The 24,785-nt window shown below is 43.2% G+C and overlaps 1 protein-coding gene across 1 annotated transcript in view; it reads right to left on the bottom strand.

Moving 5' to 3' along the window:
* LOC126354706 (ionotropic receptor 93a) overlaps positions 1-14,748 on the bottom strand; it is a 328,580-nt gene extending 313,832 nt beyond the window's left edge. The window contains exon 1 of the mRNA XM_050004573.1: positions 14,625-14,748. Within this exon, the coding sequence (XP_049860530.1) occupies positions 14,625-14,748 (124 nt within the window). The remainder of the gene's footprint in view (positions 1-14,624) is intronic.
* Positions 14,749-24,785: the final 10,037 nt, after the last annotated feature.

Raw genomic sequence — 24,785 nt, 5'->3', positions numbered from 1 at the left:
TCTTTAAATATTTACTGATTACAAATTCATGGTCATAGTAAATCTCCAGGAACCGTTTTCTTCACATAGGTCGACCGTGTAGTGACAGGACAGTATTATTTGGATGCTGTCTCTTTGTATCTGCAGAATTCGAATCGAAATTTCTAAATTTTGGAAATGGGTGGTATTTGTGTGTTTGTGTTTGAGCGGGTATGCTTCGCTATGAAATTTTTTTTTTTGGAACCACCTGCGTTCTTAGTACTCGCCGCGATTTCAGTATCGAGATCGGATTGTAGTCTCTGGTCGTCGCATATTGAAGAGTTTACTGCCCGCGCGCCATGAGGCGACAGAACGAGGAAGAAGGAGGTTACTGGCAGTTGGTTCTGGACTGTTGTGAGAAGCCAATCAGTGTCAGAGAGCAAGGCCGGTTGGTCGGTGAGCCCTGCTGAAGCAGTCGGTTGGGGACGGAATGCTGTGGGCTCGAAGATCCTAGTGTGGGCGGCCGGTGTTGTCATGATTCACATTGGTGGCGCGTATATCAGACTTGTGAGTGGTGTAAGCTTGTGCTTCGGTACTGCAGTCTCCAATTAGAGCGCTGCTTGGGAGGAGTCGTTGACATCAGCATTGTCATCTATTTAGCTGCTGTTAAGCTATGGTCGCAGGTTCGAATCCTGCCTCGGGCATGGATGTGTGTGGTGTTCTTAGGTTAGTTAGGTTTAAGTAGTTCTACGTTCTAGGGGACTGACGACCTCAGATGTTCAGTCCCATAGTGCTCAGAGCCATTTGAGCCATTTGGACTGATGACCTCAGAAGTTAAGTCCCATAGTGCTCAGAGCTATTTTTGATTTGACACTCTGGTAGTGTCCACAAATGAACTTTGGAGGTACTGCTAAGTATTGGTAGTAAGGGGAAGATTGACTATGGAGCTTTTCAGTCAGACGCTTAAGAATCGTGTTGGTTGCAGTTCACTTCTTATGGAATTTTACAGTTCTACTTGTCGTGGCGAAATTGCTGATAGTATTTTCATAATTTAGCTTGGGACGTCATACTGTCGTTTGTTGTCTCCCTCCCAAGAGTTTAAAGTCTCAAACATTTTCTTACTGCCTTGTTGAGGTTGCCTTGTAACAGTCGTTGATTTGTCTCTTGTCTACGCCACCGTTCCTCTGTTTGGTGTGCTGCGGTATAATCGAAGTGTTCAGTCGTACCACATCTGCTCCCTCGCCCGTTTTAACATTTGTGAGCCGCATCCACATCCATGTATAACCCCAGTATGCAATTTGTGTAAGTTAGTTGGGCCCTATTAACGTTTTGTACATCGTGGAAAGTCTTTCCCATGTCGTATGTTATACTGAAGGAGAGCACGGTGCACAACAGCGCATGACTATGGCGAAATCAAAAGATATGTATTGTGTATTTCTTTTAACGAATGTAACCACTGAGCTTAACATTTGATTTTTGTTTTTTATTTATTTTGAAAGGAAAAGATTTACTTATCTGCTTAATTATAACATCTATGCTCAATTATTTGTCATAATTCGTTGAGTGTAGTATGCATCACACGTAGAGCGGTTTATGGTGTAAACTGTTTAAAAGGAAGGAAAACATTTGTGATATGGTGCACATCGTAGAGGCCATGAGGTTTGATTGTACGTTGATAGTAATCAGATTTTATTGCTTTTAAGTTACTGTTTTAATTAAAATTTTGTGATCAATATTTTTTTGCCTTTAGAGATCACGTGTGATATCTAGGTAGTTTTTGCTATTGCCATGTGGCATTAGAATCTTTTATTTGACTTTGCATTATGCAATTTGTTTTTTTTTCCTTTGCGTAAGAAGGGATTTTAAATTTTAAGCATAGTAAATTGATTTTGAGAGCTGTTCTTTGATCTGTAAAAATAATGCTTCAGGAGCTTTCATTAAGGAACTATATTGAGAATCTTGCTGTTCATGATAACGAATGTTCACTTACTATTTTAAAATCAAGTTAATAAAGTTATAAAATTTTAAGTGTAAAAAAACTTATTATAGGAATGGTGCTTGCCTACACTCTCCACAACTTCAACATATTCAAGGTATTGGCCTTCGGGCATTGACTGTTTTCCCCAGCTAACTCGTGCAGGGCCATGTCAAATGGTAGCAAAGTATGGTTGCGATCTTTCGTAACCTGGTAGTGGGCATTATAAGGCGCCCTTTCTCAAAATTCTATTAATTTTGGTAAGTACTAGTTTTATTTGGATTTATATAATAACCGTAAACTGTTGAGTACTCGTTCTATTAGGATTTGGCTGATATCATAATTTTATGTATGTATTCTCTAGGATTTACTCTAATTTTAAATTGTTTCAGGTTATAAGTTGATATGAAAGCGCGGCGTTGCCCAGGTCTAGCGCTGCTGAAATGTGAACTGTTAGAATATGAAGTGCATGTGTATGAACAAATGGGCAAGGGAGGCGTGCCTGAATTACCTGACGCAGGTAAAGGCATCCTTGGAAAACCCGGTGGTAATTTCTCCACAAGTCATCGGCGAGTTAGGCGATTTTTGAGTTTTGCCTTTATATCGTTGTCCTCATTGAATGATCAGGTTGAGTTATTCGAGAATGTTGCACCGCCTGCTAAACAGCTTGAGCGTCTTCAAGCGCAAATGGAGCATTAGGGGTGGTACGTTAAAGATTTTAGTGAGATTCAGCTTACTAAAGAACAAGCAGAAGAGGTACAGAAATTGCGGAATCAGTTTTTCGCTTTAAGGGCGATACTGAATCAATTAGATGTTGGGCAGGCTGAAAATGAGAGAGGGGAACAAGTTTCAGTTGTGCAAGGAGTACGGGAACCGGTAATACAAGAGGAAAGTAGGTTGTCAGTATGCGTGTGTTCGAGTTTTGCCTAATTGCCTCATTCCATGGAAATCTTGCTAAAGAGATAAATAGATTATGAGTGGAATCGATTCCGGAAATTGAACAGTTGTTGTGGCTTTCTGTCAAGTTCGAACTCCACACTGACGCCCTGAACTTGCCCCACGATCAGGTTGTCAAACTATTATACCCACTGAGCGTTGGGACCCTCAAGCCAAGTTATTGCTCAAATTTTGCAGGAAGGAAAGGGGTTGAGGGAGCTATGTAAGCAGGTAATAGCCTGTAAGGTGTCCCCTCGTTTATTCAATAACTTACAACATAAGCGTTATTAGCAGGTACAGGGATATAATGAACCCCTGACTAAATTCATCCTAGCTTTGGAGATACAGGTGTCGGAAACACAGGTGGTCGAAACCATTTTGAGGGGAGTTAGACACGAAGACAGGGCGCGGATGGCATTTGCCAAAAAACCTACCACCTTGGGCGAACTTAGTGTATTAGCATCAGAGATTGAGAAGCTGTCGTATGCTGACTGAGCGGGTGAGATCTCAAATTAGGGTTCAACAACTGAATTGTTGTTTACTCCAGGGGGAGGTGGTGCGACCGATAATTTCCAAACCAAAAGTATGTTTTCTTTGTCGCCAGGAAGGTCACCTTGTGCGCGACTGTGCATATGATCGGAAGAAGGAAAATAACAGTTGACGGTGTCGGAAGGAGGATACAAACACACGGGTTAGGATTTCCAAGCGCTTTCGCCGAATAGTCGGAGTTGCGGGCACCCAGTTACCTTTCGTATGCACCCTGCTGAATCACGAACCCGTCTGTGCTCCTGGATTCGAGTAGTGCCATATCAGCAGCGGACTGTCAGTGGTTTTTGTAATTTCGTACATTATGTCTCTTGGGTACCTTGTGTAAGTCGTCCTGGGTTTGTGGCTCAGTCAACGGACAAAAGTTAGAGTTAGTAGCGGAGTATGTGGCTAGTGTGGGCATGTGAAATTTTACTTGGCCGTTTCGGTTCTTGATGGTCAAGAAATTGACTGTGGATTTAATTTTGGGCTGTGATTCTATAGCTGAGGCCGGGTTAGTGTTGGATGGCCAAGAACGTGTTCTATTTTTTAAATTTCGGCCTGAGGAGCGCATTGCTCATTATTCATGCCGGGTGTCAGTTCTGGTGTGTTCAATTAGTGGTAGCACAGAGAACTTTGATATGAATCATCTTCATAATCAGCAGAGGGAGTCTCTCTTGCCGGTTTTAGAGTGTTTTCCAGAAGTGCTGATCAACAAGATAGGAATAACAAGCCAAATAGAGGATAGGATTAGGCTGAAGGATGACATACCAGATCGACAACCTCCGTATCGGTTGTCAGCCCTGAAGATGAAGAGTTTGCATGGGTTAATAGAGGGCATGCTAAGGGAAGGGGTTATAAGACCTTCGACCTCTCCATATGCATCTTCCACGTTCTTGGTCTCTAAGCCTAATAAGGAAGAATTTCGGCCTATAGTTGATTACCACCTGGTCAACAAAAAGATAATTTTGGAGTCGGTTCCCCTGCCAGACATCCACAATTGTTTTATGTGGTTTTCTGGGGCAAGGTAGTTTACCATTTTGGACCTCAATCAGGCGTATTACAAATCCCATTTGCTGAAGATTCCAAGCACATAATCGCCTTCTGCTGTATTGGAATCTTTCTGAATTCAATTGGGTGCAATTTGGATTGTCGACTGGAGCAGCAGTTACGTCCCAGTTGATCGACAACGTGCTTGGAGATCTCAAATTTAAGTGCTTCTGTAACTAATGGATGACGTTGTGGTTTATAGTCATACTTTCCACGAACACCTGGAACTTTTGGAGATGGTATTGCGTCGATTGAGGGGGGCACACTTACTGTTAAGCCATCCAAGATCACCTCGGCTTGTACTCAGGTTTCCTTCTTGGGGCACCTGCTCTCTGGTGATGGTGTTCACATTGACCAAGAGCGAACTAAAGATTTGCAATGGTTTCCTCCACCAGTTAATAAGAAGGGAGTGGCACGATTCATGGGGATGGCTAACTATTTTCGTAAGTTCATGCCTAAGTTTGCTTGACGAACTGAGTAAGAAGGGGTCAAAATGTATTTGGGATGACAGTCATCGTGCATCATTCGAGGCTGTTAAGTGGGCCTTGAGTTACCCCCCCTGTATTAGCCATCCCCAATTTCGATCTGCCATTTATTGAGCAGACTGTTGCATCTACTTGTGGGGTAGTTGCAAATGCTACTACAAGAATAAGAGGGAGAGTGGAAACTGGTAGGAAATTGTCCTCTGCAGAGGCCAAATATTCTGTGTACGAATGAGAGGCCTTGACAGTACTTTCCACATGGGAGAAGTTTAAATTTTATTTGCAAGCCGCATCCACATCAATGTATAATCCCAGTATGCAATTTGTGTAAGTCGGTTGCGCCCTATTAACGTTTTGTACATCATGTAAAATCCTTCCCATGTTGTATGTTATCCTGAAGGAGAGCATGGTGCACCACAGCACATGACCATGACGAAATCAAAAGATATGTGTTGTGTATTTCTTTTAACGGATGTAACCATTGAGCTTTAAATTTGATTTTTTTTTTAATTTATTGTGAGGGGAAAAGAGGTACATATCTGGTTAATTACAACATCTATCCTTAATTATTTGTCATAATTCGTTGAGTGTAGTATTCATCACATGTAGAGGGGTTAATGGTGTAAAATGTTTAAAAGGAAGGAAAACATTTTGTGATATGGTGCACATCGTAGAGGCCATGAGGTTTTAGTTTGCGTTTATAGCAATCAGATTTTATTTCATTTAAGTTGTTGTTTTAATTAACATTTTGTGATCAATATTTTTTTGTCTTTAGAGATCGTGTGATATCTAGGTAAATTTTGGTATTGCCATGTGGCATTAGAATCTTTTATTTAACTTTGCATTATGCAATTTGGATTTTTTTCCTTTGCGTAAGGTGGGATTTTAAGTTTTAAGCAATGTAAATCGATTTTTAGAGCTGTTCTTTGATCTGTAAAAAGAGTGCTTCAGAAACTTCCATTACGAAATTACATTGAGAATCTTGCTGTTCATGATAACGCATGTTCACTTACTATTTTAAAAGCAAGTTAATAAAGTTGTAAAATTTTAAATGTAAAGAAAACTTATTAGATGAATGGTGCTTGCCTACACTCCCCACAACCTCCACGTATTCAAGCTACTGGCCTTCGGGCATTGTCCGTTTTCTCCGGTGTCTATCCCAGCTAACGCCTAGGAGGGAGGGGGGGGGGGGGGGGGGCATGCCTGTGTTGTTTATATAGCAAACACAATATGACAATAAAAGGAAATGAACAAGTAGCTAGTTTCAATGTGTGGGGAGATGACCAAGGTAAAACTGAAGAAGCAGAATTTGTTACAGAAAAATGGGGTAAGGAACCAAATATTAAAGTGGATCAGTGTGCTGACGACATGCCCTTCCATATCCACATCCGGTGACGCCTGGGTCCTGAGGACGACACAGCGGCCATCGGTACTTTGGGCCTTAAAGGCCTATTCAGACGGTGTTTTATTGTTAACAGTTCTTTGTTATGCCCCCTTTACATCGGAGTGAACACAAACGACCGTGCATCAATGAACGAGAATTCTCTGGTGTAAACACCAGGAGCGAAGCGCAAACGGCATTTGGTCATACGCGGTTCTGATTCACAGTTGTGTGCTGGAGATTCGCTTGTTGTCGGCTTTTCAGGGTAACTTCAAAGGACGTTCGTCTCATTTCCACTTCTGTGCACTAGCAGTACGGAAAGATTTCGCCTGTTTTCTTATCTACGAGATCTGATCAACAAACATTCTGAATTTAACACGTTTCTTGTAGTGGCCATTTTCGCATAAGCTGTATATTCTGAATTTTTTCACAGATGTTCATTACTCCATTTCAGTGTTTACATTATCTTTTTCAAAGCACTCCTCTCCTACTTCAATGCACTTTTTATAGCGTCTCTACTGGTCTTCGAACACGTGATGCACGCCATTCGTTTTCAGATCCATGCGAATCGTCTCACTTTCTCGAGCACCGCTTCAGAGTTCTCAAATCAAATGCCCCGTATCTTTGCCTTTAGAGACGTGAATAAAAAAAAGCACAGGGTACAAGATCTGGGCTATAAGGTGGATGTCTGAGCCGCATGACTTGATTTATGATGTGAGGGCGTGCATTGTCATGATGAAGTCACTACCCAGTCCAAGAAAGTTATGGTCATTTCCTTGCAATGTTCTTCTTCATTTTAGTTAATACTGACGTGTACTATGCTACTGTAACATTAGAGTAAGTGGGAGCTGCGTGCTGGTAAATCATTCCATGACAGTCAAAATATGAGACTGCCGTCACTTTCCATACAGATGAAACAACTTTCGCTTTTTTGTGTTGGAAAACCTGTAGATATCCACACTGTGCTGGTTCGTTTTCTGTCAGGATCATAAGGATGCAGCCATGACTCATCAACGGTGCTCATCAATTCCAGAAACACATCCCCACCATCAGCAAAGAGATGCAATATCTCACGTCTTGTCTTCATTCGCACAGTCTTTTGTTCTGGAGTCAACAGATGTGGCATCCAACAGCAGGCCCAAACACAGGTCATATAGAGATATCATGCACAATCGTAGACACTACCGACGAAATTCTCAACCCTCACGGACAACCAAAGCAGAAGCCGAAACACCAGGCCCATCTTGCTTAACTCAAACAAGTCGGCCTCCGTTGAAGTTTTTGAACCACCTAAACACTGTTGGAGAAGGTACTACATCTTCACCGTACGCTTGATGCAGCTTTTCATTCATTTTCAGTGGCTGCGTGTTTAAACACATTGCGATGTGCTGCTGCTCTCAGTTCACCTCCATTGTTTGTCAACAAATTCAAGCAGTGTCTTAAAAATAGAGCATTTCTACCAACCTACCGGTACGAGAGTGCTGCTGCCTATGAACATTATACTTGAAAACCCGCTGCTTTCAAATATTCATGATATACGTAGGAAACTATCAAGGAAGCTACAGAAAAAAATCAGTTTCAGTCTTTGTTGTTCAGCCCTCGCACTATTGTGATTGTTGGCGTGTGTTATGTGGACGGTGGAGTAGTCCGAGAGAATCTAATGTTGCTGATAGAAAATATAGGTATTATACGTGCTTCTGTGATCGGAGAGGTCCACAGCATAAATGCCAAAGGAAAAGAAATTGCTGAAGCACTCAAAGGTCCTACTGGGGACGTGAGAATGACAAGAAATTCGTTAGATGGTTGCATCAGGCGAGGATGGAATGAATAAGCACAAGCTTCATAATTATTTTTAATAGAAAGAAAAAGCACAATATATTTCCTTGAAAGTAAAAGAGTACGAATATGTATCTACGGTGTATCCATAGTTAAAGTCCCTGTTTCAAAACACTAGAAAGAGAATCACTGTTCGGAATGACGCCAAATCTGAACAGTATTATACCCAGCAAGATGGCGCAGTGGTTAGCACACTGGACACGCATTCGGGAGGACGATGGTTAAAACCCGGGTGCGGCCACACTGATTTAGGTTTTCCGTGATTTCCCTCAATCGCTGCAGGTAAATGCCGGGTTGGTTCCTTTGACAAAGGACACGGCCGATTTCTTTCCCCTTCCTTCCCTAATCCGAGCTTGTGCTCCGTCTCTATGACTTCATTGTCAATGTTGTTGTTGTTGTTGTCTTCAGTCCTGAGACTGGTTTGATGCAGCTCTCCATGCTACTCTATCCTGTGCAAGCTGCTTCATCTCCCAGTACCTACTGCAACCTACATCCTTCTGAATCTGCTTAGTGTACTCATCTCTCGGTCTCCCTCTACGATTTTTACCCTCCACGCTGCCCTCCAATGCTAAATTTGTGATCCCTTGATGCCTCAAAACATGTCCTACCAACCTATCCCTTCTTCTAGTCAAGTTGTGCCACAAACTTCTCTTCTCCCCAATCCTATTCAATACCTCCTCATTAGTTACGTGATCTATCCACCTTATCTTCAGTATTCTTCTGTAGCACCACATTTCGAAAGCTTCTATTCTCTTCTTGTCCAAACTAGTTATCGTCCATGTTTCACTTCCATACATGGCTACACTCCAAACAAATACGACTTCCTGATACATAAATCTATATTCAATGTTAACAAATTTCTCTTCTTCAGAAACGCTTTCCTTGCCATTGCCAGTCTACATTTTATATCCTCTCTACTTCGCCCATCATCAGTTATTTTACTTCCTAAATAGCAAAACTCCTTTACTACTTTAAGTGTCTCATTTCCTCATCTAATTCCCTCACCATCACCCGATTTAATTTGACTACATTCCATTATCCTCGTTTTGCTTTTGTTGATGTTCATCTTATATCCTCCTTTCACGACACTGTCCATTCCGTTCAACTGCTCTTCCAAGTCCTTTGCCATCTCTGACAGAATTACAATGTCATCGGCGAACCTCAAAGTTTTTACTTCGTCTCCATGAATTTTAATACCGACTCCAAATTTTTCTTTTGTTTCCTTTACTGCTTGCTCAATATACAGATTGAATAACATCGGGGAGAGGCTACAACCCTGTCTCACTCCTTTCCCAACCACTGCTTCCCTTTCATGCCCCTCGACTTTTATGACGGCCATCTGGTTTCTGTACAAATTGTAAATAGCCTTTCGCTCCCTGTATTTTACCCCTGCCACCTTTAGAATTTGAAAAAGAGTATTCCAGTCAACATTGTCAAAAGCTTTCTCTAAGTCTACAAATGCTAGAAACGTAGGTTTGCCTTTTCTTAATCTTTCTTCTAAGATAAGTCGTAAGGTCAGTATTGCCTCACGTGTTCCAACATTTCGACGGAATCCAAACTGATCCTCCCCGAGGTCCGCATCTACCAGTTTTTCCATTCGTCTGTAAAGAATTCGCGTTAGTATTTTGCAGCTGTGAATTATTAAACTGATAGTTCGGTAATTTTCACATCTGTCAGCACCTGCTTTCTTTGGGATTGGAATTATTATATTCTTCTTGAAGTCTGAGGGTATTTCGCCTGTCTCATACATCTTGCTCACCAGCTGGTAGAGTTTTGTCATGACTGGCTCTCCCAAGGCCGTCAGTAGTTCTAATGGAATGTTGTCTACTCCGGGGGCCTTGTTTCGACTCAGGTCTTTCAGTGCTCTGTCAAACTCTTCACGCAGTATCGTATCTCCCATTTCGTCTTCATCTACATCCTCTTCCATTTCCATAATATTGTCCTCAAGTACATCACCCTTGCATAAACCTTCTATATACTCCTTCCACCTTTCTGCCTTCCCTTCTTTGCTTAGAACTGGGTTGCCATCTGAGCTCTTGATATTCATACACGTGGTTCTCTTCTCTCCAAAGGTCTCTTTAATTTTCCTGTAGGCAGTATCTATCTTACCCCTAGTGAGATAAGCTTCTACATCCTTACATTTGTCCTCTAGCCATCCCTGTTTAGCCATTTTGCACTTCCTGTCGATCTCATTTTTGAGACGTCTGTATTCCTTTTTGCCTGCTTCATTTACTGCATTTTTATATTTTCTCCTTTCATCAATTAAATTCAATATTTCTTCTGTTACCCAAGGATTTCTAGCAGCCCTCGTCTTTTTACCTACTTTATCCTCTGCTGCCTTCACTACTTCATCCCTCAGAGCTACCCATTCTTCTTCTACTGTATTTCTTTCCCCTATTCCTGTCAATTGTCCCCTTATGCTTTCCCTGAAACTCTGTACAACCTCTGGTTATTTCAGTTTATCCAGGTCCCATCTCCTTAATTTCCCACATTTTTGCAGTTTCTTCAGCTTTAATCTACAGGTCATAACCAATAGATTGTGGTCCGAGTCCACATCTGCCCCTGGAAATGTCTTACAACTTAAAACCTGGTTCCTAAATCTCTGTCTTACCATTATATAATCTATTTGATACCTTTTAGTATCTCCAGGGTTCTTCCACGTATACAACCTTCTTTCATGATTCTTAAACCAAGTGTTAGCTATGATTAAGTTGTGCTCTGTGCAAAATTCTACTAGGCGGCTTCCTCTTTCATTTCTTAGCCCCAATCCATATTCACCTACTATGTTTCCTTCTCTCCCTTTTCCTACACTCGAATTCCAGTCACCCATTACTATTAAATTTTCGTCTCCCTTCACTATCTGAACAATTTCTCTTATTTCATCGTACATTTCTTCAATTTCTTCATCATCTGCAGAGGTAGTTGGCATATAAACTTGTACTACTGTAGTAGGTGTGGGCTTCGTATCTATCTTGACCACAATAATGCGTTCACTATGCTATTTGTAGTAGCTTACCCGCATTCCTATTTTCCTATTCATTATTAAACCTACTCCTGCATTACCCCTATTTGATTTTGTGTTTATAACCCTGTAGTCACCTGACCAGAAGTCTTGTTCCTCCTGCCACCGAACTTCACTAATTCCCACTATATCTAACTTTAACCTATCCATTTCCCTTTTTAAATTTTCTAACCTACCTGTCCGATTAAGGGATCTGACATTCCACGCTCCGATCCGTAGAACGCCAGTTTTTTTTCCTCCTGATAACGACATCCTCCTGAGTAGTCCCCGCCCGGAGATCCGAATGGGGGACTATTTTACCTCCGGAATATTTTACCCAAGATGCCATCATCATTTAATCATACAGTAAAGCTGCATGTCCTAGGGAAAAATTACGGCTGTAGTTTCCCCTTGCTTTCAGCCGTTCGCAGTACCAGCACAGCAAGGCCGTTTTGGTTAATGTTGCAAGGCCAGATCAGTCAATAATCCAGACTGTTGCCCCTGCAACTACTGAAAAGGCTGCTGCCCCTCCTCTGGAACCACATGTTTGTCTGGCCTCTCAACAGATACCCCTCCGTTGTGGTTGCACTTACGGTACGGCCATCTGTATCGCTGAGGCACGCAAGCCTCCCCACCAACGGCAAGGTCCATGGTTCATGGGGGGGGGGGGGGGGGGGGGGGGGCATTGTCAATGGGACGTTAAAAACTAGCCTCCTCGTCCTCGTCGTTGAACAGCATATTATTGATACATGGTGTAACTCCATGGAACAAAAAGTTAACGAAAATTTTACTAGCAGATGCCATTGTAAGCCTCTTTAACATGAATGAGGTCGGCTACAAACGACAAATGAATCGGAATATGAAGGCTGTGGATTGATTTGCACTTTGTCATCCGTGCCGTTCTGTGCACATGACTGCACAATTTTTACAGTCAATAGCTGTAGCACTGTTAGTTAGGTAAGCCCATCCACCAAGGCAAGGCCGTACCACATCGGATGAAAAAAAAACGGTTTTTAAATTTTCTACTGTCAAAAACTGCATGAAAAGCAAAATGACATCAGTTTGTAATAGGGCTGCCTAAAACAGCATAAAAAATCAACGGTTTTTAGTTTTCCTGGTGTCAAATTCCGCATACATGAAAAATGGCAGTGGTTTCTAATTGTGCGACCGGCGCACGACATGTTGAGTGTGTTGTCCACTGTTTTCTGCCACAAGTTGGAAGCAAGCAGCAATATGTTCCACAACGGATTTGAGTTTCAAGGGCCTACCTTCATAATGCGTTGCGCAATGCGAGCCTTCAATTCACCTACGTTCTTAACTACAGCACTGAACACATTTTTCAGATAACCACACAGCCAGAAGTTCAAATTGGTTCAAAAGGCTCTAAGTGCTATGGGACTTAACAGCTGGCGTCATCAGTCCCCTAAACTTAGAACTACTTAAACCTGACTAACCTAAGGACATCACACACATCCATTCCCGAGGCAAGATTCGAATCTACGACCGTAGCAGCCGAGTGGTTCCGGGCTGAAGCGCCTAGAACCGCTCAGCCACCGCGGCCGGCGCAGCCAGAAGTCATATCAATTAAAATTAGGACATTTAGACGCCCAGGCTGTAGGAAAATGATGGCTGATAATTCTAGCATTTCCGGAATTCCATTACAGCAGCCGCTTCACTGGCTGTGCAATGGGCAGAGGAGTACCATCTTGCATGTAAATGATCCTACGCACGCATTCAAGCTGTTGACAGGTTGGAATGACGTTGGTTCGCGAATGACTTTCATAGCATTTACCAGTGACGGTACAGGTAACAGGACCCACCGGATTCATCTCCTCAAAAAAATACGGCCCTACGACAAACAATGCCGTAATCCTCACCACACCTTTGCAGAATGTAGTGGTACCGGCTGATGTGCGTGAGGAGTTTCCGTTGCTCATATTCTACAATTGTGTGTATTGCCACATTGCACTCCAGGAGAACCTGTGTTTTGGAACCTTGTACTCAGTATCTCCAGACCCATAACAGGCATCGAACAAATGTATTTTCTTGATACACTTGAGTGTTCGGATCTTCTATTGGGGCACAGTCAGCGTTCTTATAAAGCAGCGCAACTAGCAGCGTGCGCTCCTTCATGGAGACAGTCATGATGGGCGTCCCGGAAGCAAACTGAGGACAGCCGCGTGCCGCGGGTATGTTGGTGTGCACATTTACACGCTTGCAGCATCAATTATTAGTCAACTATTCATTTTTTCCTCTTTGACGTTCTCCCTTACGTCAATAATATGCTACTCAAATTTGACGTTATTCTGAGCAGTGGTTCTCTTTCTACAGCGTTTCTAAACTGTAATTTTAATTACGGACATCCTGTGATATATACCTTAAAAATAGAAATATACGTAAGACATTACGATTCTCGTTGCTCATGTCCATGATGGTTGATGCATGAACGTTAAGTCAGAGATTTTTGATTATACATAAAGTGGTTTATTTGGGATCATGCTATCTGCCGTCTAACAAACTGTGTAGCAGATTTTATCAAGTAGCGCATGTGACAGGTTATCATGATTTCATACGGGATACTCTACATGTGCTGCTAGAACATGTTCCTTTACAAGTATGACACAACATGTGGTTCATGCACGATGGAGTTCCTGCACATTTCAGTCGAAGTGTTCGCACGCTTCTCAACAACAGATTCGGTGACCGATGGGTTGGAAGAGGCGGACGAATTCCATGGCCTCCACGCTCTCCTGACCTCAACCCTCTTGACTTTCATTTATGGGGGCATTTGAAAGTTCTTGTCTATGCAACTCCGGTACCAAATGTAGAGACTCTTCGTGCTCGTATTGTGGATGGCTGTGACACAATACGCCATTCTCCAGAGCTGCATCAGCGTATCAGGGATTCGATGCGACGGAGGGTGGATGCATGTATCCTCGCTAACGGAGGACATTTTGAACATTTCCTGTAACAAAGTGTTTGAAGTCACGCTGGCACGTTCTGTTGCTGTGTGTTTCCATTCCATGACTAATGTGATTTGAAGAGAAGTAATAAAATGAGCTCTAACATGGAAAGTAAGCGTTTCCAGACACATGTCCACATAACATATTTTCTTTCTTTGTGTGTGAGGAATGTTACCTGAAAGTTTGGCCGTACCTTTTTGTAACACCCTGTATATCATAGTCTAAGTCCAATCCGAAACATAGCATTAATCTGTCATAAACATCCGAGCCAAAGCTGTATGAGAAACGGCCGCCCGCGGTGAACGAGCGATTCTAGGCGCTTCAGTCCGGAACCGAGCGACTGATACGGTCGCAGGTTCGATTCCTGCCTCGGGCATGGATGTGTGTGATGTCCTTAGGTTAGTTAGGTTTAAGTAGTTCTAAGTTGTAGGGGACTGGTGACAACAGATATTAAATCCTATAGTCCTCAGAGCCTTTTCTTTGTATGAGAAACGCAGTAAGAATGTCTTCATTTTACCGAGTTCGGAGGAGCGGTCGTCGGCGAGGCCTGGGCAGAGTGCCGTCAGCGCAGCGAGAAGAAGCAGCGGCGCCGTCTGCAGACGCAGAGGCGGTTGTGGACTGCTGATCAGGTGGGAGACCATCGCGAGACTGAGACTGTGCTGCTGAAACGCGAACCCAAAGGTTGCGCCATCCCAGGCACCAGCAGTGGAGCTCGCACGCGAGGGCGCGTGCAATATTCACGCCCTCCGAGAAGTCACTAGGCCACCACGACGCGCGAGGCCACTGCACTTCCTGCGTGTTGAGTCTTCCAGATTTCATGTGCGAAGCTGAAATTGGTTTCCGCGTTCGTTGCTCGGAGATCCGTATAGAGTAAGACATCACCACTGCAACGAGAATATTCTGAATGCGCTTTGTACTAAACAGATAATGTGCAAACCACTAAAGGTCAGCCGTTCATTTATTCTAACATTCATCCATTCATAAATAGAATGTGTTCTACAGCTACATCCGCACTCCGCAAATCATTATAAAGTGAATGCTAGCCGACTAGCTTTACTCCAGTTCCTTACGTGTACTCAACATGGAATAATGGCCACTCACATGATCCTGTACCACCAGTTACGGGTCTAATTTTTAGAGTTCCGTGCCTCAGTCGGTAAAAACGGAACCCTTGTACCTTGTCGTTTGTCTGTCTGTTCGTCTTTCTGTCCGACTCTTAAAAAGCCTTTTTCTCAGGAACGGATAGACATACCATGTTGAAATTTATGTCACTACTAAGATCTACGAAATTTTTTTTTTCATTTGTTATCCGATTTCAGACTTAAAATTAAATCATTCTCGAAAGTCTTGGAATACGAAGTACGAATATTTTCCCAGCATCAGTTACGATAACAGACAAAAATCGTCGAGATTGTCGATTCGCGGAATGGATGAATTGTCCATATACATAATTGAGTTTTTACAGAACTCTCAGAGCGCGAGAGTTACTGGCACCTGGCCAATATTATTCTTTGCGATCTCTATGGGAGCAATGTGTCAATGGATACCATTGTCAGGAACGGCCCTCAAGGAACACGGAAGATAGTACAATGTATCGTAAAGAAAAGGAAAGGGAATATTAACATTTAACTTCTCATCTTATATGATGCTGACCGTGATGATAGAACTGTTTGGCTGCACATAGGAGTAAACTCTGTTAAGATGCCTACCATTAAAATTACTAAAAGCTTTAAAAAAATAAAATAGAAACGTCTCATATAGAAGCTCCAAGAATCTACTTTAAAAAGAAGAAGATGGTAAAATAGTACAGCAGTTACATTGGGATGGATCATCACTAAACAAAATAAGCATGAGCCAGTTACTGCCAGCCGCTGGTGGCCGACCGGTTCTAGGTGCTTCAGTCTGGAACCGCGCGACCGCTACGGTCGCGGGTTCGAATCCTGCCTCGGGCATGAATCTGTGTGATGTCTTTAGGTTAGTTAGGTTTAATTACTTCTAAGTTCTAGGGGACTGATGACCTAAGATGTTAAGTCCCATAGTGCTCAGAGCTATTTCAACCATTTGAACCAGTTACTCGGCAACACACTAAAAGCTTCAACCTAAGAGATTAGCCTGCAATACGGACAACTCACAAATTTTAAAACACATTGGATACTCGTCTCGTCGTCTGCGAAAATACAGGCCAGACCTTACTCGAATTTACTGTTACCCTCTCGTAGGTATCCAAAGACAAGCGTTTAAAGTAGGATGTACAGAAATGCATATTCCTCAGGATCCACAAACTAGCGGATCTTCTCGGCAGAGCAGAAAGCTGGGGGTCAGAAGAAATTGGCCCACATAGTGACCCATCAGTGCCACTTCGAACCGTCTACGTGAATGGAGGATCAACACGCTTTCTCTGTGGGTTCAACATACTGTGGCTAACCTTTCTTAGCCACTCTTCCTCCCAATAGTTCATGACCAACTTGATAGCATTCGGGAGGACGACGGTTGAATCCCGCGTCCGGCCATCCTGATTTAGGTTTTCCGTGATTTCCCTAAATCGCTTCAGGCTAATGCCGGGATGGTTCCTTTGAAAGGGCACGTCCGACTTCCTTCCCTAATCTGATGAGATCGATAACGTCGCTGTTTGGTCTCTTCTCCCAAAACAACCCCAACCCAACTTGATGAACTTGGACGAAACGGCTCACAGAATCTACGTCTACATGGATACTCTGCAAATCACATTTAAGTGCCTGGCAGAGGGTTCATCGAAACACCTTCACAATTCTCTGTTATTCCAATCTCGTATAGCGTGCGGGAAGAATGAACACCTATATCTTTCTTATCTTGGCGTTGAAATTTTTCTCATAAATATCCAAGAAATGAGCTAAAAATGGAAGTTAAGGTGGAAAAATTCGACTTTACGGTGTAAATGCTACCAAACGGGACTCTCGTGCCAAGCTCCAGTGATGTATGAAACTTTCACTCTTTCCCCTAAGGCTGTTCACTTGAACGTGACTACATAACCACATAAGTTTTCCCAAGTCCCTTTGATATGCTGGAAGTTAGCAATATTTTACAGTTACCACAATCGCACTTGACCTAGTATTTTTTTATATAAAGAAGGGAAAAGACGGATTAATCTTGTAGCGCCATACAACGACGCAACTTGGCAAGACAGCCCCGTGTGTCAGCATGTATATCGCAATAGCTGATTTCGGCTTCATGTGTACACAATGTCCAGTCACATTAATGAGACAACCTGTCAAAAGCCTGAATAATCACCTTTTGCAGCGCAAGACATGCAGGAAGAGAGTCAATGAGCTTCTGGAAGATACGGACAGGACTGTGTAGCCGTGCCGATTCCAGTGCTGTGGCCCGCTGCGCTAGGTTTCTCGGTTGACGACCCATGGTGCAAACAGCGCAATCGAAGTGGTCCCTCAGATTCTCGATTGGTTTTAAATCCAGGGAGTCTGGTGGCCAGAGGTGTACGGTAAACTCATCCTGGTGCTCTTAGAAGCACGTACGTATGCTGAGAACTGTGTGACATGTTGCATTGTCTTGTTGGTAGATGCCATAGCGCTGAGGAAAAAGAAACTGCATGTAAGGATGGACGTGGTACCCAAGGACAGATAAACAGTTGTGTTCATCTGCAGTACCTCCTACATTGACGAGGTCACACAGGGAATGCCATGGAAACATTCTCCAGACCATAACGCTCCCTCCTCCGCCTAGACCTTTCCGACGATGGTTGCAGGGCCGTACACGCCAACGGACAAGTATCCGTTGTAGTAAAAAATGTGGTTCATCTGGAAAGGCCACTCAGTGGACGTCCAGTTGCGGTATCGGTGTGCAAATTCTAGCCTTCTTTGGCAATGAGCAGCAGTCAGCATGGGTGCATGAACCAGACGCCTGCTCTGGAAGCCCATATGGAACGACGTTTGCTGAACGGCCCTTGAGGAGACAATGATGGTTGCCCCTTGGTTGATCTGGGTGATCAGTTGCTCAACAGTTGTACGTCTATTCGCCCATACATATGTCCTTAGCCGTCGTTCACCCCTGTGATCTGTGGTGCGGGATCCACCACAGCTGCATCGGCACCGGTTTTGGATAGCGCCATTTTACCATACACGGTTTTTATACAGGGTGTTACAAAAAGGTACGGACAAACTTTCAGGAAACATTCCTCACACACAAAGAAAGAAAATATGTTATGTGGACATGTGTCCGCAAACGCTTACTTTCCACGATAGAGCTCATTTTATTACTTCAAATCACATTAGTCATGGAATGGAAATACACAGCAACAGAACGTACCAGCGTGACTTCAAACACTTTGTTACAGGAAATGTTCAAAATGTCCTCCGTTAGCGAGGATACATGCATCCACCCTCCGTCGCATCGAATCCCTGATACGCTGATGCAGCTCTGGAGAATGGCGTATTGTATCACAGCCGTCCACAATACGAGCACGAAGAGTCTCTACATTTGGTACCGGGGTTGCGTAGACAAGAGCTTTCAAATGCCCCCATAAATGAAAGTCAAGAGGGTTGAGGTCAGGAGAGCGTGGAGGCCATGGAATTGGTCCGCCTCTCCCAATCCATCGGTCACCGAATCTGTTGTTGAGAAGCGTACGAACACTTCGACTGAAATGTGCAGGAGCTCCATCGTGCATGAACCACATGTTGTGTCGTACTTGTAAAGGCACATGTTCTAGCAGCACAGATAGAGTATCCCGTATGAAATCGTGATAACGTGCTCCATTGAGCGTAGGTGGAAGAACATACTGACGAAACTAAAATGAGCTCTAACACGGAAATCAAGCGTTTCCGGACACATGTCCACATAACATTTTTTCTTTATTTGTGAGTGAGGAATGTTTCCTGAAAGTTTGGTCGTATCTTTTTGTAACTCCCTGTGTACTTTGTCCACGGAGGCACGTGATCAGTTTACAAACTTAGGCGTTTCGGAAGTACTTTCAACTTAGCCTTTAACCCAATATCACGCAGGTCAAAAGTTTTCGATCATCCGTCACAATTGTTAATTCGTGGTTAAAGCTTGTTTTGAATATTCTATCATATCCCCATTCCGCTAACAAAAAAGTATAAAAATGTAAAGACCAAACACCTCAGTTGTCTATTTAACTGGTTGTTTCCATAGAGGAGCGATGATGAGTATCCACAACAATAACTGCGTGCTTTTAAGTAAGACGGTTCCATTCGAGTAGGTCTCACTCTTTCAACTATGTGTGTAGCAGTCTGTTCGAAATAGTTAACGGTATATTGTGTACATCTAGCAGCGTGTTTGTGCACCTGATCATATTTATATCGTCCATAACATGGGATGGAAGCAGGAGAGGGGAATTGAAAAACGTGCTGTAGTTGTTGTTCCGCTTCAGGAAGGCTATCTTGTACGACAGTAGCAACAAAAGTTGGCTTAACCCAGTCTACAGTGGTGTATACATTGAGCGATTCAAACAAACTGGTGCCAATACAAGTGTTTCGCGATCTGGAAGACCCCGAGTAAAAGCATACAAGTGAGAGCAGTTCATTGTGCAGTTTATACGTCAGAGGACTAGCACTGCATCTGATTTCGCGAGGAAGTAAATAGTATGCCTCAACAGTGCAACGCCGTCTTCGTCAACAAAGTTTAAAGGGAGTGCATAGCGGCCGAGCAACTTTTATTAAGCAAACAAAATAAGGCGAAACGATTGCAGTGGGTACAATACCATAAAAATTGGAGCGTGCAGTAATGGTCCAAGGTGCTATTCACGGGTGAATCTAAATCTGAAGTATTTGGGAGCCATCGTCTAATGTTTCTTCTCACACTTCGTGGAGGACGTATGAAGACTTAGTGTGTAACGCCAAAGGTGAAGTGTGGTGGAGTGCTGGTCGTAGTGTGGGGATGTTTTGCGGGTGATAAAGTCAGCGATCTACTGAGTATTAATGGAAAATTAAAGAAGGAAGGATGTCGCAGGATATTGATCAACAATGCAGTTCCATCTGGCAAGAGACTTATTGGTCGTGTTTTTTTTTTTTTCTGCAGCAGAACAACGATCCCAAACATGCTTCTAAATTGTGCAGAGGGTACGTCAGTAGAAAAAAAAATGAGGAACTGAAGAATATGATGTGGCAGGTCAGTCAACTGAACTCTTGGGATGAACTAGACAGGAAGGTCGGGAAACGGAGATCATGTTATGTTGAAGACCTGTGGAATAGTTTACAGACATGTTGGTCTGAAACATCTGCTAAAACACTACAAAATCATATCTCCAGTATGGCAAGAATTTGTGCAGAAGTTCTGAGGGAAAGGATGGCTACACTTTAGAGGCTAAAATCTAAACCATATTGTATTGTACATACTGAGAGAGAGAAAATACATAATTTTGTTTGCCTGTTTAGTTTGTATGATGTTTTTGTGCAATGAAATAAATTATATAGCTTTTGTCATTAGTAATCGGGAACTTCTGACCTAGTGGTCTAAAATTCCCCTTGAGAAGACTAGGACTTGTAGAGGGGACTGGTAGGATGGACGTCAAACGTCAAAAGACATCAGGTGATACGAAGTAAGCAGCCCCCCTCCCCCCATGACTACCCTGTTGCATACCCACCAGCAGCCATGTTTTCAAACGGCTGCAGCACGGAAACGATACGTTTCCGGACATTTGTGTGTGTGTGTGTGTGTGTGTGTGTGTGTGTGTGTGTGTGTGTGTGTGTGTGTTGTGAATGTCTTATGAGATTGAGGGAATGATGCAGCTGAGGCTGGGAACATGAATGTGCTTCATAGAGACGCTATGTGCTGTCCATGGGTCAGAACTTCCCCAGCTCCTAACTTCTGTACGGTATCAGTCAACGAGGTGTAGTATTGACTTATGATTTATTTGATCTTTCGTGTCTGTAATAATTGTAATGATCCTAAAAGTAGAATGTGCGAATTGTCACGGTTTTAGCATCAGTATTCAAGAATATTCAGACAGTTCATAAATGAAAGATGTTAACTATGAAGGTGAAACAAATGGAAACCTTAAATTTTTTAAAAATATTATTTATTGTGCAGAAGTGGTACAAAGCTGCATCACTTTTCAACGTATTCTCCCCCACTCTCAATGCAAGTCCTCCAGCGGTTACAAAGTGCATAAATTCCTTTAGAAAAAATTCTTTTGGTAGTCCGCGCAACCACTCATGCACCACGTGGCGTACCTCTTCATCAGAACGGAACTTCTTTCCTCCCATTGCGTCTCTGAGCGGTCCAGATGTATGGAAATCACTTGGAGCAAAGTCTGGTGAGTATGGTGGATGAGGAAGACCCTCAAAATGCAGTCCTGTGATTGTTGCAACTGTTGTACGGGCAGTGTGGGGCTTTGTATAGTCATGTTGCAAAAGGACACTTGCTGAGAGCAATCCACGTCGCTTTAATTTGATTGCAGGCCGCAGATAATTTTTTAGGAGATCTGTGTATGACGCACTTGTGACAGTGGTCCCTCTAGGCATGTAATGCTCCAAAATGACGCCTTTTCCGTCCCAAAAGAGAATGAGGATAACCTTCCCTGCTAATGGTTCTGCTCGAAACTTCTTTGGTTTTGGTGATGAGAAATGGCGCCGTTCCTTGCTCGCTCTCTTTGTTCCCGGTTTTTGGAAGTGCACCCAGGTTTCGTCCCCAGTAACGATTCTTGCAAGGAAGCCACCTTCTCATTCAAAGCGCCAAAGACTTTCTTCACAAGCATCAACACGTCGTTCTCTCATTTCAGGAGTCACCTTCCGTGGCACCCATCGTGCAGACACTTTGTGAAACTGGAGCACATCATGCACAATGTGATGTGCTGGCCCATGACTAATCTGTAAACAGGCTTCAATGTCATTCAGTGTCACTCGGCGGTTTTCCTCCACTATGGTTCCAACTGCTGCAATGTTCTGTGGAGTCACAACTCGTTGTGCCTGACCTGGACGAGGAGCATCTTCCACGTAAGTCACACCATTTGCGAACTTTCTACTCAATTCGTAGACTTGCCGCTGTGACAAACATGCATCACCGTACTGAACCTTCATTCGTCAATGACTTTCAATAGGTTTCACGCCTTCACTACGCAAAAACCGAATAAGAGAACGCTATTCTTCCCTGGTGCAAGTCGCAAATGGGGTGGCCATCTTTATACTGATACTGCGACGGTATGTGTGCATCTGCATCTGCACTATGCTGTCACCTACAGGCCATTCTGCACTCTGTTTGTAGCACGCTTACCAACTTACAGGATAACGGCGCGAAATTTCGATTTGTTATTACAAATTTAAGGTTTTCATTTGACTCACCCTCATAGTTTACTCTAGCAAACAGTTGAAAACAAAAAGTTAATTTTAAAATTACTGTTTTTATTGCTCAGTTCTCGGCTAGATTCTCGTATTATACACCATTCTTCTTCAAAAGCCAAAACCAGAGAAGGTACTAATGTTTGACGCTGGGGCCCATTACAGGAATGTTATCGTCCACAAATCATTACCTCATAGATGATGCTTTACGAAAGGGTGCATTGTCGTGCTGATACAGTCAACGTCTCCGATCTGTTTCTCTACTGGAAGCAGTACACAATGCTGCAGACCGTGTTCACATCCTTCCTCATTTAGTGTTTTCTTAAGCGCAGTAAACAGAGCACATCCAAACCACGAGAAGCACCCTCCACATCGTCGCGCAAGCTCAACCATACATCGTTATTGCCAGGTCACGTTCGTAAAACCTTAACCCTTCTATCGGATTGCCACAGCGCATAATGTGTTTATCACTTCAGATCACTCGTTTCCAGCCATGCACTGTCCACCGCCGACGCTCTTTACACAACCTCATGCATCTGTCAGCACTTTATGGTTTATGAGAAGCTGCTCTACCACTGTAACCCTTCATTTTCAACTCCTGACGTACAGTCATTGTACCAGCCTGGCTGCTGGTGACACGTCGGAACTCTGTAGTGATTCCTTCTGCTGATTTCGTGCGATTTGCTAAAACAGCCCTCCACAATGCTCGAGGGTCCCTGACCGTCAGTACATCTGATCTGTCTGGTCTCGGAGTAGCTGTGGCTGTTCCTTCGCGTTTCCACTTGTCAGTCACTTCAACGAGAGGCGACTTCGGCGCATTTAGAAGGGTTGAATGTCCCTGATGGATTTGTTGCTCAGATGATATCCCACGGCAAGCCGACTTTCTAAGTCACGGAACTCTCCTGGCCGATCTATCCCTTTGTTACTGCTTCTCTAGTGACTCTTCGCCTCCTTTTATGCTGGGGCTCCGCCTCTCGACACATCTAGCGATCAGTTCCACATTATGCAGGGATGCATGAATACTTTTAAACAGTTGGTGTATATCACACATTAGCAACCGAGCGGACGCAGATTAGCAGAGCACAAGTTCTACTGGTGAAGACACATTTTTTTATCGAAGGAAGAAAAACAAGTAACAATATGCACAATAACCTCACAACAGTAATGAGTAATTAAAGAATGAAACCAATGTAGAACTTCGGGAGCTGCTATGGTCGCAGGTTAGAATACTGCCTCGGGCATGAATGTGTGTTATGTCGTTAGGTTAGTTAGGTTTAAGTAGTTCAAGTCTAGGGGACTGATGACCTCAAATGTTAAGTCCAATAGTGCTTAAAGCCATTTGAACCTTCGAGAGCGCTGTCGTAAATGATAGAAACTCTCGGAATTTGCCCATGTGCTATGCTGTACAATTTCTTTTTTGTCATGATCTTAGAACTGCTCACGTCTAATATTTAAACATCGCTACTGACGAGTCCTTCTAGTGTGACGGACTTCGGAATGAACGCTGATGAACGCTGTCTGCCGCTGTGATACTGGACTGTTGATAGAATGGAAGTGTCGTGCAGTAGTTCGTTATTGCCAGCGGTAGAAATCTTGCAACTGTCTCAGGCCAATCCAGATGAATTATTTACACTCATTTAACTACAAACAGGTAAAAAGTAATTATGTTTTTTCGAGGTGCTAGCTAAAATTTTATGATGGGGGTACAGACTCGGCTTCAACACTAAGGAAAGGTGGAGCAAAGATAGGGGAAATGGAACCTCTTGTAGACCGGAGAGTGCCAGGCCAGTAATCATCTAGAGAGTGATTTTTGCGTGGGGACGGCGGGAAGCGGGTGGGGGGGATGTGAAGGGGAAGTTGACAATCGAAGGCTGTTCAGAGTGGCACGAAAGCTACAGCTCCCAATTACAAGTTTTGTGCCCTATCCACTGCTTCAAGTCGTTCAGTTGTAAGGGATTATTAACGGGCGTTACTTCGAGAAATCACAGGCAGCTGTCTGACCGCTACGCGATGGTTACCCGATGAGAAGGAAATTTCAGCAAGAAAGTTGAAACGATGCAGAGGAAATATTATAGAGACTCGTGCCTAAAGTCAGGATTTATTATTATCGATTAAACAAGTTACTGTGATTAATGAATATTTCTCGTAAGTGTTTTAATGATGATCTAAAATCTCGTTCGGTAAAGGAAAAACTCGTGCCATCTATGTACATATTTACTTGTTTGTGGTAAGTTTTGTATTAATTTATAAAAAAAAATATATTTAGAATACACTACTGGCAATTAAAGTTGCTACACCACGAAGATGATGTGCTACAGACGCGAAATTTAACCGACAGGAAGAAGATGCAGTGATATGCAAATGATTAGCTTTTCAGAGCATTCACACAAGGT

Source organism: Schistocerca gregaria, chromosome 1, assembly GCF_023897955.1.
Source record: "Schistocerca gregaria isolate iqSchGreg1 chromosome 1, iqSchGreg1.2, whole genome shotgun sequence".
Lineage (NCBI taxonomy): Eukaryota > Metazoa > Arthropoda > Insecta > Orthoptera > Acrididae > Schistocerca > Schistocerca gregaria.
Note: the sequence above shows the minus strand (reverse complement) of the source record. Positions and strands in the feature narration are given on the sequence as shown.